Source organism: Planococcus citri, chromosome 5 (genome assembly GCF_950023065.1).
Source record: "Planococcus citri chromosome 5, ihPlaCitr1.1, whole genome shotgun sequence".
Lineage (NCBI taxonomy): Eukaryota > Metazoa > Arthropoda > Insecta > Hemiptera > Pseudococcidae > Planococcus > Planococcus citri.
The window spans coordinates 55,775,633-55,791,627 of NC_088681.1; the positions used below are offsets into that span (position 1 = coordinate 55,775,633).

General features: G+C 33.4%; 2 protein-coding genes across 4 annotated transcripts in view; one reads left to right on the top strand and one right to left on the bottom strand.

The window, feature by feature from the left end:
- The window catches only part of LOC135847171 (uncharacterized), a 354,358-nt gene that overhangs the window by 245,869 nt on the left and 92,494 nt on the right, over positions 1–15,995 (bottom strand). The window lies entirely within an intron of this gene.
- On the top strand, positions 671–4,490 carry LOC135847991 (uncharacterized). The gene has a single exon (XM_065367754.1). The coding sequence runs from the start codon at positions 786–788 to the stop codon at positions 4,356–4,358; it is 3,573 nt and encodes a 1,190-aa protein (XP_065223826.1). The 5' UTR covers positions 671–785; the 3' UTR covers positions 4,359–4,490.

The following is a 15,995-nucleotide window of genomic DNA, read 5'->3' on the forward strand; positions in this document are numbered from 1 at the left end:
GTTGCTATCTAGGGGCGTGGCTTATATTATATTAAGGAGGGGTGGATCTTACCAAAGCAGAAACTATAAAATAACAAGTTTAGGGAGAATCTTCTTCATTTATGTTTGCATTTTCTAGAAGTATAGCTGACTTCTCATCCATGCTGTTATGCTTGCTGTCTTTACAACTAATTAATTGCAGCTTTATCATTTTTTGCAACTTGTGTACTAATTGACTGCAGTTTTTATCTGTTTTAATAACTTTACACCTGTTGATGTTACATTTTACATCAATTTTTTTGCAGTTTTTGTGCATTTTCACACACTTGATACCTGCTGATATTGTGTTTTACATCATTTTTTGCAACTTGTGTTACTAATTGACTGCAGTTTTATCTGTTTTAATAACTTTACACCTGTTGATGTTGCATTTTACATCAATTTTTTTGCAGTTTTGTGCATTTTCACACACCTTGATACCTGCTGATAGTGTGTTTCACATCAATTTTTACAACATTTCAAGTGCAGTGCTTCGTTGTCATCACATTTCTCACAATTCTACTGCTTACCTTGATAACACATTACAATGACATTTACATGTTATGTGTGTGGTCAATCTTTCAATAAGCGGTTCAATTTAGAACGCCATTTGCAATCAAGACATAGAAGTCTGAAAAGTTTTCAAATGTGAACGTTGTGAACATGAATTCACTCGTGAAGACAACTATAAAGTGCATGTTAAGCATTGGAATTGCACATTAAAACGACCAGCATCTGATGTAGAGAATATTTACCCTAATAAAAAAATGAAATCTTACTCAATCAAGCATTGTCAAGAATGTAATAAAGATATTGACTTGAACAAGTATCTGGGTCATCTCAAGAGCTTGGAGCATAAAAATAACTGTCGCTTCAGAACACTAAATGCTAAAATTGAGGAAATCAAAAGTGCCTTCAAAAATCGGATCAAAACCTACAGAATCACGCCGAATGAGTCCTATTATGACATTACTGAATGTTTAAGCGGTCTGCGCCCTGAGGTTGAAGACATCCTGGCAGAGACTGCTGGTAAACTTTCTAGCTTTAAGTATAATTTGGAATTATTTGCCAAGTATTATAAACCTATTGAAATGTCTGATGTAAAATCATTTAATACTAAGAATATTATTTACTGTGCTGAAAGTGGTGATTTGGAGGGGGCTTATCAACAATTTGAAAATATGATCAAAACTAAGAGTGAGGAATTTCAAAGCAAGGGGTCTGGGTGGTCTTTGGAAAAAATTTTATTTTTGGAGGTAAATATCAATAAGTATAAACCAATTGGAGGCAGCTCATACATACCTCTGCCTAAATGGTTGGCTAATAAAAAAGCTATCATAAATATTCAAAATGAGGATCAAGCTTGCTTTGCCTGGGCTGTTATATCAGCTCTGTATCCTCGTGAACATTTTGAGCATCCTTATAGAACCAGTTCTTACCCAGATTATAAAGAAGTTTTAAAATTTGATGGCATTGAATTTCCCATGAAGCTCAGTGACATTAAAAAATTTGAAAAAATTAATCCTTTGATCAGTATCAATGTTTTTGGGGTTGAGGGGGAAACAGTAGTAGGACCTTTATATTTCTCTGGAAATTATGCTCCAAATCAAGTTCACATCAACCTGCTATATATTCAAAATGAGAAAGGGAGTGGACATTACTGCTGGATAAAAAATTTAAGTAGACTGGTTTCTTCACAATTGAATAAAGTCAAAAATCAAAAATATATATGTAATGGCTGTTTAATAAATTTTAATTCATTGGAAAAATTGAAAAAACATGAAAAAAATGACTGTAATCATATTGTGAGTGTTTTGCCAGAGGGTGAGAAAGCAAAAATAAATTTCAAAAATGTGCATAAAATGCTCCGTGTTCCTTTTGTAATTTATGCTGATTTTGAAGCCTACTTAAAACCATTCTCCTCCTGCTCCCCTGATCCCACCATATCCCATACTGAGAATGTCTCCTTACATGAACCATTTAGTTTTGCTTGTTATACAAAGTGCTCTTTTGACTCAAAATTAGACAGATACTTTTTGTATAGAGGGTCAGATTGTGTAAAACAGTTCTGGACCTACTTACAAGAAGAAGCTAGGCGAGCACATACCTACTTTTCTAAAACCATACCTATGAAACCTCTAACTCCTGAACAAAAAAAACACTTCAGAGACTCTACTGAGTGTTACATTTGTGAAAAAAAATACATAGATGGTGAAATTAAGGTTAGGGATCATGATCATTTTACTGGAATTTATCGAAATAGTGCCCACCAAAATTGTAATATAAATTTAAAAAGGTCAAATTTTGTACCTGTAATTCTCCATAACTTGAGCAATTATGATGCTCATTTCATTATTCCAGAGATAGGTTGTGATAAAAGTAAGGTTGATTTAATAGCCAACACTAAAGAAAAGTATATTTCTTTCACAAAATACATAGGAATAGATTGCATTGATTCTCAAGGGGGAGTTAAAAAAGAGAGTATAAAACTTAGGTTTCTAGATTCTTATAGGTTTTTGCCAGCTAGTTTAGATAGTCTTGTAAAAAATTTACCTCCTACTCAGCTCAAAACCCTGGCATCTCACTTTCAGGATCAGGAAGAATTTCAATTAATGAACTTGAAAGGGGTGTTTCCCTATGAATTTACTGACTGTGAGGAAAAGCTTAAATTGGAACATTTACCATCAAAAGATGACTTTTACTCAAAATTAACGAAATCTGGGGTCACAGATGAGGAGTACAAGCGGGCAGGGGAAATTTGGAAAAAGTTCAACTGTAAAAATTTAGGTGAATACTCTGATTTATACCTTAAAACAGATGTCTTGCTCCTTACTGATGTTTTTGAAAACTTTCGAGATTTATGCCTTGATACCTACAAATTAGATCCTGCTCACTACTTCACTTCTCCAGGACTTAGCTGGGATGCCATGCTAAAATATACTAAAATTACTCTAGATCTATTGACTGACATAGATATGGTTCATTTCATTAAGAAAGGAATCCGAGGTGGTCTTTCTCAGTGCTCAAAAAGGAAAGCTATAGCTAACAATACTTTTATGAGAAATTTTGACCCATCTAAACCTTCCCATTATTTGGTTTATTTGGATTGTAACAACTTGTATGGACATAGTCTGAGTAGCTATCTTGGTCATAGTGAGTTTGAGTGGGTAGAGAAGGTGAGAAATTTCAATGTATTTGAGGTTAATGATGATTCTGAAACCGGTTATATTTTAGAAGTAGATCTGGAATATCCTCAAGAATTGCATGATTTTCACAGAGATTTTCCATTCTGTCCTGAATCTATGATTCCCCCAGGAGCAGAATCAAAACAACCTAAATTAATTGCAAATGTTCTCAACAAAAAAAATTACATCATTCACTACTCCAACTTGAAACAGTGTCTTACTCATGGTCTAAAACTGAGCAAAATACATAGAATTTTAAAATTTAGACAATCTCGTTGGCTGAAACCCTACATTGACCTAAACACCTCAAAAAGAGCCCAAGCAAAGACTGAATTTGAAAAAGATTTTTGGAAGTTGATGAACAATTCAGTTTTTGGGAAAACCATGGAATCTGTTGAAAAACGGATTGATGTTAGACTTGCTACTCAGTTTGAATCTAATAAGCAAAAAAGAGGGGCACAGTACTACATAAATCTACCTCAATTTCATAGCTGTACCATTTTCAATGAAAATTTGGTTGCCATAGAATTAAATAAGGTTAAGATTGTGTATGATAAGCCTATTTATATTGGTTTTTCTGTCTTGGACTCTTCTAAACTGCTTATGTACAATTTCCATTACAATGTAATAAAGCCACTGTATAATGATAAGGTTGAACTTTGTTATACTGATACAGACTCCTTGCTCTATGACATAACAACCTATAACTTTTATGCAGATATCTTACCCCTTGTACCTACTCATTTTGACACTAGTGACTATCCTAAGGAAAATATCTACAATTTTCCACTAGTAAATAAGAAAGTCATTGGAAAATTCAAAGATGAATGCAATGGCAAGATCATGTATGAATTTATAGGTTTAAAATCAAAGTCGTATTGTTTTAAAGTAGAAGATAAAGTAACTAAAAAATGTAAAGGTATTAAAAAATGTGTTGTGAAAGAAGATATAAAAATGGATGAATTTAAAACATGTTTAGAGAATAAAACAACCATTTTTAAGCCCATGTATAATTTTCGTACTAATAAACATGTAATGTATACCCAATTGTTAAATAAGAAAGCCTTGAGCTTTGCAGATGATAAGAGATTTTTATTACCTAATGGCATAGAAACCCTTCCTTGGGGTCACTATAGAATAAGCAAATATCAATAAGGTTTCTGTTTATATAATACTCATACCTACTCATGTACTTACATTGTAATTAGATACCTATCTGTAGTGTTGTTTTTAGATAGTAGGTAATCCAATTGATGTATAATAATTGCATATCAATAAACACTTGAAAATGAATTTTCTTTTCATTTAATCAATCACCTATTGCTCAGTTGAACATTTAGTTTCTGATAATGAAAGCCAAGATCTACCCATTCCACTCAAATGATTGTATGGCTCCTATGATATACCTCTGAAAAGAAGCAGCTCAATATATTCACACGCTCACAACACCTGCTTACTTGGAGGGAACATACATGTGCAGTAGGGTGTACTTTATTTATATGTGGTGGAAAATTGTTTCCGTTGGTTTTCCCTCCCACCTCCTTCCCCCAAGTTGTTACCTCAGATGAGAAAATCACAGTATGAAATTTTCACACCCCTCAGTGAAAAATAAGTGATGCAGGTGAGCCTCCAATTTTACAAATTATGAAAAAATTGAAGTGTCAGAAAGAATTCAAAATTTTCATCTTTCTAGGTTTAACACCTACTTGGACAAAATCAGCTTATATACAAATTTCAGCCCCCCCCCCCCTAATAATACCCCCAAGACTAATCCTTGATTAGAAGGGAGAGCTCTTATTTATACCTACTTATGAACAAAAATTTGTCAATACCCTAATGTTGTCAAGTTAAGTGAGAAAAATGTCTCCAATCATGCAGGTAGAAATGAGTCATGCCAGCAAGACACTCCCTCTTGCATTCGCAAAATACATACATGAGAAATCCAAAAAACTTCCAGTTGTAACGCCTCAGTCAAGTCCATACTTAATTGCAATCAATGTATACACCAATTCCACTAATCTATTTCCACCTACCTACTTATGAAAAAATTGATGTCATAATGTTGTAAGGGGTTTCAAGACAAATTTCTCCAATCATGCTAGTAAAAATCAGTTTTGCCAGGAAGCCCTCCAAATATAACAAAATATGACAAAATTGAAGTGTCAGAAAAAATTCAACATTTTCAACTTTCTAGTTCTGACACCTCAACCAAGTCCCTACATGGGTGAAATCAACTCATATACCAATTTTAGCCCTCCTATCTCCACCCAAGACTAACCAGTGGATTAGAAAGGAGAGCTCTTATTTATGCCTAATAATGAAAAAAATATTTGATTACACCCTAATGTTGTCAGGTTTCTTGAGAAAAATGTCTCCAATCATGGCTGTTGCTGAAAATACCCCCCCCCCCCCAAATGTACAAGAAATCTGAAAAATTGAAATTGTTACATTTTTTACATTCTAAGCCTCAAATTTAGTTCATTTTCATTAAAAATACAGTTAAGTACATTTCATCTCCCTACTTACATACTAGATGGAAATTCTCAGAGTATACTCTGAGAAAGCGGAAAAGTTTTCAACTTTCTCAGAGTATACTCTGAGAATTTCCATCTAGTATGTAAGTAGGGAGATGAAATGTACTTAACTGTATTTTTAATGAAAATGAACTAAATTTGAGGCTTAGAATGTAAAAAATGTAACAATTTCAATTTTTCAGATTTCTTGTACATTTGGGGGGGGGGGGTATTTTCAGCAACAGCCATGATTGGAGACATTTTTCTCAAGAAACCTGACAACATTAGGGTGTAATCAAATATTTTTTTCATTATTAGGCATAAATAAGAGCTCTCCTTTCTAATCCACTGGTTAGTCTTGGGTGGAGATAGGAGGGCTAAAATTGGTATATGAGTTGATTTCACCCATGTAGGGACTTGGTTGAGGTGTCAGAACTAGAAAGTTGAAAATGTTGAATTTTTTCTGACACTTCAATTTTGTCATATTTTGTTATATTTGGAGGGCTTCCTGGCAAAACTGATTTTTACTAGCATGATTGGAGAAATTTGTCTTGAAACCCCTTACAACATTATGACATCAATTTTTTCATAAGTAGGTAGGTGGAAATAGATTAGTGGAATTGGTGTATACATTGATTGCAATTAAGTATGGACTTGACTGAGGCGTTACAACTGGAAGTTTTTTGGATTTCTCATGTATGTATTTTGCGAATGCAAGAGGGAGTGTCTTGCTGGCATGACTCATTTCTACCTGCATGATTGGAGACATTTTTCTCACTTAACTTGACAACATTAGGGTATTGACAAATTTTTGTTCATAAGTAGGTATAAATAAGAGCTCTCCCTTCTAATCAAGGATTAGTCTTGGGGGTATTATTAGGGGGGGGGGGCTGAAATTTGTATATAAGCTGATTTTGTCCAAGTAGGTGTTAAACCTAGAAAGATGAAAATTTTGAATTCTTTCTGACACTTCAATTTTTTCATAATTTGTAAAATTGGAGGCTCACCTGCATCACTTATTTTTCACTGAGGGGTGTGAAAATTTCATACTGTGATTTTCTCATCTGAGGTAACAACTTGGGGGAAGGAGGTGGGAGGGAAAACCAACGGAAACAATTTTCCACCACATATAAATAAAGTACACCCTACTGCACATGTATGTTCCCTCCAAGTAAGCAGGTGTTGTGAGCGTGTGAATATATTGAGCTGCTTCTTTTCAGAGGTATATCATAGGAGCCATACAATCATTTGAGTGGAATGGGTAGATCTTGGCTTTCATTATCAGAAACTAAATGTTCAACTGAGCAATAGGTGATTGATTAAATGAAAAGAAAATTCATTTTCAAGTGTTTATTGATATGCAATTATTATACATCAATTGGATTACCTACTATCTAAAAACAACACTACAGATAGGTATCTAATTACAATGTAAGTACATGAGTAGGTATGAGTATTATATAAACAGAAACCTTATTGATATTTGCTTATTCTATAGTGACCCCAAGGAAGGGTTTCTATGCCATTAGGTAATAAAAATCTCTTATCATCTGCAAAGCTCAAGGCTTTCTTATTTAACAATTGGGTATACATTACATGTTTATTAGTACGAAAATTATACATGGGCTTAAAAATGGTTGTTTTATTCTCTAAACATGTTTTAAATTCATCCATTTTTATATCTTCTTTCACAACACATTTTTTAATACCTTTACATTTTTTAGTTACTTTATCTTCTACTTTAAAACAATACGACTTTGATTTTAAACCTATAAATTCATACATGATCTTGCCATTGCATTCATCTTTGAATTTTCCAATGACTTTCTTATTTACTAGTGGAAAATTGTAGATATTTTCCTTAGGATAGTCACTAGTGTCAAAATGAGTAGGTACAAGGGGTAAGATATCTGCATAAAAGTTATAGGTTGTTATGTCATAGAGCAAGGAGTCTGTATCAGTATAACAAAGTTCAACCTTATCATTATACAGTGGCTTTATTACATTGTAATGGAAATTGTACATAAGCAGTTTAGAAGAGTCCAAGACAGAAAAACCAATATAAATAGGCTTATCATACACAATCTTAACCTTATTTAATTCTATGGCAACCAAATTTTCATTGAAAATGGTACAGCTATGAAATTGAGGTAGATTTATGTAGTACTGTGCCCCTCTTTTTTGCTTATTAGATTCAAACTGAGTAGCAAGTCTAACATCAATCCGTTTTTCAACAGATTCCATGGTTTTCCCAAAAACTGAATTGTTCATCAACTTCCAAAAATCTTTTTCAAATTCAGTCTTTGCTTGGGCTCTTTTTGAGGTGTTTAGGTCAATGTAGGGTTTCAGCCAACGAGATTGTCTAAATTTTAAAATTCTATGTATTTTGCTCAGTTTTAGACCATGAGTAAGACACTGTTTCAAGTTGGAGTAGTGAATGATGTAATTTTTTTTGTTGAGAACATTTGCAATTAATTTAGGTTGTTTTGATTCTGCTCCTGGGGGAATCATAGATTCAGGACAGAATGGAAAATCTCTGTGAAAATCATGCAATTCTTGAGGATATTCCAGATCTACTTCTAAAATATAACCGGTTTCAGAATCATCATTAACCTCAAATACATTGAAATTTCTCACCTTCTCTACCCACTCAAACTCACTATGACCAAGATAGCTACTCAGACTATGTCCATACAAGTTGTTACAATCCAAATAAACCAAATAATGGGAAGGTTTAGATGGGTCAAAATTTCTCATAAAAGTATTGTTAGCTATAGCTTTCCTTTTTGAGCACTGAGAAAGACCACCTCGGATTCCTTTCTTAATGAAATGAACCATATCTATGTCAGTCAATAGATCTAGAGTAATTTTAGTATATTTTAGCATGGCATCCCAGCTAAGTCCTGGAGAAGTGAAGTAGTGAGCAGGATCTAATTTGTAGGTATCAAGGCATAAATCTCGAAAGTTTTCAAAAACATCAGTAAGGAGCAAGACATCTGTTTTAAGGTATAAATCAGAGTATTCACCTAAATTTTTACAGTTGAACTTTTTCCAAATTTCCCCTGCCCGCTTGTACTCCTCATCTGTGACCCCAGATTTCGTTAATTTTGAGTAAAAGTCATCTTTTGATGGTAAATGTTCCAATTTAAGCTTTTCCTCACAGTCAGTAAATTCATAGGGAAACACCCCTTTCAAGTTCATTAATTGAAATTCTTCCTGATCCTGAAAGTGAGATGCCAGGGTTTTGAGCTGAGTAGGAGGTAAATTTTTTACAAGACTATCTAAACTAGCTGGCAAAAACCTATAAGAATCTAGAAACCTAAGTTTTATACTCTCTTTTTTAACTCCCCCTTGAGAATCAATGCAATCTATTCCTATGTATTTTGTGAAAGAAATATACTTTTCTTTAGTGTTGGCTATTAAATCAACCTTACTTTTATCACAACCTATCTCTGGAATAATGAAATGAGCATCATAATTGCTCAAGTTATGGAGAATTACAGGTACAAAATTTGACCTTTTTAAATTTATATTACAATTTTGGTGGGCACTATTTCGATAAATTCCAGTAAAATGATCATGATCCCTAACCTTAATTTCACCATCTATGTATTTTTTTTCACAAATGTAACACTCAGTAGAGTCTCTGAAGTGTTTTTTTTGTTCAGGAGTTAGAGGTTTCATAGGTATGGTTTTAGAAAAGTAGGTATGTGCTCGCCTAGCTTCTTCTTGTAAGTAGGTCCAGAACTGTTTTACACAATCTGACCCTCTATACAAAAAGTATCTGTCTAATTTTGAGTCAAAAGAGCACTTTGTATAACAAGCAAAACTAAATGGTTCATGTAAGGAGACATTCTCAGTATGGGATATGGTGGGATCAGGGGAGCAGGAGGAGAATGGTTTTAAGTAGGCTTCAAAATCAGCATAAATTACAAAAGGAACACGGAGCATTTTATGCACATTTTTGAAATTTATTTTTGCTTTCTCACCCTCTGGCAAAACACTCACAATATGATTACAGTCATTTTTTTCATGTTTTTTCAATTTTTCCAATGAATTAAAATTTATTAAACAGCCATTACATATATATTTTTGATTTTTGACTTTATTCAATTGTGAAGAAACCAGTCTACTTAAATTTTTTATCCAGCAGTAATGTCCACTCCCTTTCTCATTTTGAATATATAGCAGGTTGATGTGAACTTGATTTGGAGCATAATTTCCAGAGAAATATAAAGGTCCTACTACTGTTTCCCCCTCAACCCCAAAAACATTGATACTGATCAAAGGATTAATTTTTTCAAATTTTTTAATGTCACTGAGCTTCATGGGAAATTCAATGCCATCAAATTTTAAAACTTCTTTATAATCTGGGTAAGAACTGGTTCTATAAGGATGCTCAAAATGTTCACGAGGATACAGAGCTGATATAACAGCCCAGGCAAAGCAAGCTTGATCCTCATTTTGAATATTTATGATAGCTTTTTTATTAGCCAACCATTTAGGCAGAGGTATGTATGAGCTGCCTCCAATTGGTTTATACTTATTGATATTTACCTCCAAAAATAAAATTTTTTCCAAAGACCACCCAGACCCCTTGCTTTGAAATTCCTCACTCTTAGTTTTGATCATATTTTCAAATTGTTGATAAGCCCCCTCCAAATCACCACTTTCAGCACAGTAAATAATATTCTTAGTATTAAATGATTTTACATCAGACATTTCAATAGGTTTATAATACTTGGCAAATAATTCCAAATTATACTTAAAGCTAGAAAGTTTACCAGCAGTCTCTGCCAGGATGTCTTCAACCTCAGGGCGCAGACCGCTTAAACATTCAGTAATGTCATAATAGGACTCATTCGGCGTGATTCTGTAGGTTTTGATCCGATTTTTGAAGGCACTTTTGATTTCCTCAATTTTAGCATTTAGTGTTCTGAAGCGACAGTTATTTTTATGCTCCAAGCTCTTGAGATGACCCAGATACTTGTTCAAGTCAATATCTTTATTACATTCTTGACAATGCTTGATTGAGTAAGATTTCATTTTTTTATTAGGGTAAATATTCTCTACATCAGATGCTGGTCGTTTTAATGTGCAATTCCAATGCTTAACATGCACTTTATAGTTGTCTTCACGAGTGAATTCATGTTCACAACGTTCACATTTGAAACTTTTCAGACTTCTATGTCTTGATTGCAAATGGCGTTCTAAATTGAACCGCTTATTGAAAGATTGACCACACACATAACATGTAAATGTCATTGTAATGTGTTATCAAGGTAAGCAGTAGAATTGTGAGAAATGTGATGACAACGAAGCACTGCACTTGAAATGTTGTAAAAATTGATGTAAAACACACTATCAGCAGGTATCAAGTGTGTGAAAATGCACAAAACTGCAAAAAAATTGATGTAAAATGCAACATCAACAGGTGTAAAGTTATTAAAACAGATAAAACTGCAGTCAATTAGTACACAAGTTGCAAAAAATGATGTAAAACACAATATCAGCAGGTATCAAGTGTGTGAAAATGCACAAAACTGCAAAAAAATTGATGTAAAATGTAACATCAACAGGTGTAAAGTTATTAAAACAGATAAAACTGCAGTCAATTAGTACACAAGTTGCAAAAAATGATAAAGCTGCAATTAATTAGTTGTAAAGACAGCAAGCATAACAGCATGGATGAGAAGTCAGCTATACTTCTAGAAAATGCAAACATAAATGAAGAAGATTCTCCCTAAACTTGTTATTTTATAGTTTCTGCTTTGGTAAGATCCACCCTCCTTAATATAATATAAGCCACGCCCCTAGATAGCAACACCATCATCCTTTCAACCCTCTTTTAAAATTCTAGTCCATAAATTAATTCTTAACATCTTCGAGGTGGTCGCCTAAAACCCTTTTTAATAACCCAACTTACATAAAATATTTCTAAACATCAACCAGTTTCACTTAAAATGTCATTCTACAAAGGATCCTAATTTAAATAAATAATCTAGACATCTTTGAATGTGGCGGCATGCCACCCACATCTCTAACAGCCACCCACTTTGAATATAGAAATTCCAGGCATACCTGATTCAACCCCTTTTTAGGTATTTGGATAAATTTATAACCTAACAGTGCAGTTGTGTTGCATCACCCTACTTTGTACAGGCACTCAGTGTGTAGCTAATGCTTCCTTCCTGCTTATGTACATCTAACCCTCTTTTAAAAGACATCTTTGATGCTGCCACTACCACCAGCCATCCCCACATACATAAATTATCTTGACAACCCTTTCTATTAAATTAAGGTAGTCTAACATCAGTTGGTATAAGGTAACTGGTTTCATTATAGTGAACCCTTTCTTATAAAAATAATATCAGGCAACCATTAGTTCCAAATAATAAATTTTATAGCAAGTCAACTGGTTTTACTTTTAGTATAGCAAGCTCTTTAAATGTAGCCGCCACCCTGTGGAGTTGTGAACGCGTTAAGTGCATCTACCAAACCACCCTCTTTTAAAACACATTCCATGTAGTCGTCCTTGCAACACTGCCGCTTGCCTACATCTTCACGACGATCCTTTTTAATAGATATAGAAAAATAAATAAAACTGTACCATGCACTCCCTTAATTAGAATAAACTGAAACAAGCAGTTTTATAATAACTATGTCAATGCAGGTAGGTACTTTACATATTTTTGGCAAATATAGATTTTAATCAATGAAATAAAGATACCTAAGATGCATAATTACGTAGGTATAGCTAGGTATGGGACCACCTGTGGTGACACAAACCCTTCTCTCGTAACATTCTTTACCCATTACAAAATGAATCAGACTTTAACCTTTTTCTGTCTCTCGCACTCACACACATACGTGTATCAATAGCATTGTTTTGAATCCTTTAAACTTTTATACTGGTGGTTAAGTTGATTATAATTAAGAAGGTATGAGTAAGTACATGAAGAATATAAATACTACCTATCTATTGAATGAAAATTTGTATTAAATAGGTAGGTATTGATGAAATGTGCGAATACTTTGTTTAATTGAAGTGAAAAATAATTGAAATGTAGGTAACGTGAATATGTCGAAAATACAATAAAATACACGTGAATTACGAGTAAACAAATTTTAAAATGACCAAAAATCAGTAAAAAACATGTAAAAAATCGATAAAATTACGCGAATTACGAATTAAAACGAGTTAAAAATACGTAAAAATCAAATAAATTGTGTCAAACATACGTGAAACTCGTTAAAAATTACGTTAATTACGTTCAAAATATCAAAATGCCCCAAAAACACGCTGAAAACGAATAAAAACGAAACAGAATCGGTGAAAATCGATAAAAATGGTCGAAAAAACATTAAATTACACGAAAATACGCTTAAAAAATTTTTAAAAAGACAAAAACATGCAAAAATATGATTAAAAACACATGAAGCAGGGAAATACAATGTCGGCTAAGTGCCAATCACGTTTTTTACGGGAGAGCGTAAACGAGTTTGCATAACAGGTACATCTTATAGAAAGCGCTATCTCTCGGTGTTCCATAGTACAACTTGGACTCCAAGTTGTACTATGGAACACCGAGAGATAGCCCTTTCTATAAGATGTACCTGTTATGCAAACTCGTTTACGCTCTCACGTAAAAAACGTGATTGGCACTTAGCCGACATTGTATTTCCCTGCTTCACATGAAGACCGATGAAAACACGCAAAAATGCGATGAAAAACACACGATTTCACCCCCCAAAAAATTAAAAACTCCCGAAAATGATGTAAAACACCCGAAAATGTGCCGAAAAAATTTAAAACGCCCGAAAATCAATAAAAAACACGCAGAAAATCGATAAAAACCCTCGAAAATCGAATAAAACGTGTTAAAATTATGAATTGAAAAACAAAAACGTGTAAAGTAACGCGAAAATACTCGAAAACGCCTTAAAAATATGTAAAAATTCGTTCAAAAAATAAAAATCACGTGGAAAAGAGTTAAAAAACGATAAAATTGATCAAAATGCTGGGGGAAATGATCAGAAAATCAATAAAATGCCGCTAAAACGTTCGAAGACGCCTTAAAAATGCGTAAAAATACGTTTAAAAAAATTTAAATCGATGAAAAACACGAATTACAAGATAAATTTACGAGAAAAGCAGGTAAAAATACGCGACAACGCTCAAAAACGTCTTGAAAATACACGAAGCATGATAAAAATAAGTGAAATACGTATGTAGAAATTATTGAAAATTTGTGAAAACCATAAAAAGCATTGATATACATACAATGTAAAAATACTAGAAAAAAACATTAAAATCATTAAAAATTTAGAATATCAGGTATACCATGTTTATTTGTAGATTAGTCTGCCTACCCACTCTCTCCCACCCTCATGCAACTGGTTTAGCCCAAGAAAATATTGTATAGGTGAATGATTCGGCTCTCCTACCCTTTTATTAAATCTAGCCCTCTTCTAAAGTGTAAGATAGCTACTGAGTATTTCAAACAATCCTCACTGCCCTCTCCTATATTATGTTAAAACAGTCCCTTCATAAAGTTAACTTATAAAATACTTCTGTAGGTAAGCATTTATTTCACATAGGTAGGTAAGTACTTCATTCGCTTCTATTAATAAAATAACCTACATAATTTCTCTATTTACCTCAGTTAACTACCCTCTCCACCAGATGATGCCAACCCTCTTGCATCATGCAGAATATTACTCTACTTGCAATTTATCATCAACACTACTATTCACTATTTCCTTTCCAAACTCGTAAATCTCAACAGACCTCACGCTTTTTTCCTTACACAATACCCTTCTGTCCGGACTCACAAATATTAGAATTCAAACTTATTCACTCTTCTCTTACATTAACCCTTCACACTCTTTTCACTCTCAACTCACAAATCTCAGCAGAACTCACGTTTTTTCCTCTTAGAAAACCTCAGCTCAACTTTCATACTTTGTCTCTCACCCAACCTTTCTCATACTACAATCAATACATATTTACTTAGCTACCTCCACACGCTCTTTCCTCATGCACTCATCTCTTTCTATCCTCACAAAATGCTACCTCATCTCACATTCGTTTTTTCACACAATAGCTAGTTCCTTCACACTCATACCTATCCGAAATTGAAAATTTTAAGTATGTATCTCCCATTTTTTTTCCTCGCACACTTGGTATCTCTCACTCAACAACTACTCTTATATTGCACTCAATAAGCAACCCTCACACTCATGCCGATCCGAAATTGAAAATTTCGAGTACCTATCTCCCATTCTCTCCTCGCACACTCTGTATCTCTCACTAAACTCCTCCTCTTACATTACATTGTATTGCACTCAATAAGCAACCCTCACACTCATACCCATCACCAGTTTATTCATCTTTTAAATTCAGTTTTGCACAAACATCTAGGTAGGTACCTACTTCTAAGTATCTACGTACATACATATTTGTAACAGTTTTTTTATGATACATAATTATATGGCACGTATGTATGTATTAGTTACTGGTAAGTATAATAATGGAATGGTAATTCTAATAAAATAATCAATGTATCTACATAGATCCGTAAATAATTAATTGAGAAAATGGATCTGATAGGGGATAAGAGCGAAAATGAGTATTTGAAGTAAGAGAATTCTGTCTGGTAGCATGCAAAATTTACAAAAACGTATCTACATAATATATAAAATGTTGGAAATGATGGAAAATGGAATTAATGTGAAAACATCTTGAAGGTAGGAAAATTAAATCACGAGTAATCGAGGATATAAATATTATTGGAAGGGGGGGGGGGGTATGGTAAAAGTAGAAAAATAAATACACATAAAAACTTGATAGGTATCTATTTTCATGAATGAAGGATGCGTGGGTAGGTATACCTAATTGAAAAAATATGAAAAAGTAGGTACCTATAATGAATAAAAGAGGAACCAATAAAATGGATATTACGTATGTATTTCAAACTATGTACAAAATAAAAATAGGTTAACTTGAGATATCTGAAACGATAGATTGGAGATACTTACATATTCTTGAATATTGCTAGGTAAACTTATTGATGTGATTCTAGGTATGTACGTAGGTATGTGTCAAAAATAAAATAAACTTACGTAAAACGAGAAAATAATATACATAGTTATACGATTATTTGCGTACATTCTGATCACATCTGAGCAGGTCACATCAGGGAAAGGTTCATAGCACTGCACAATTTCTTGTAAAAATCGTGTAGGTAATGTTCATATGGGGTTAAAAATGAGGTTA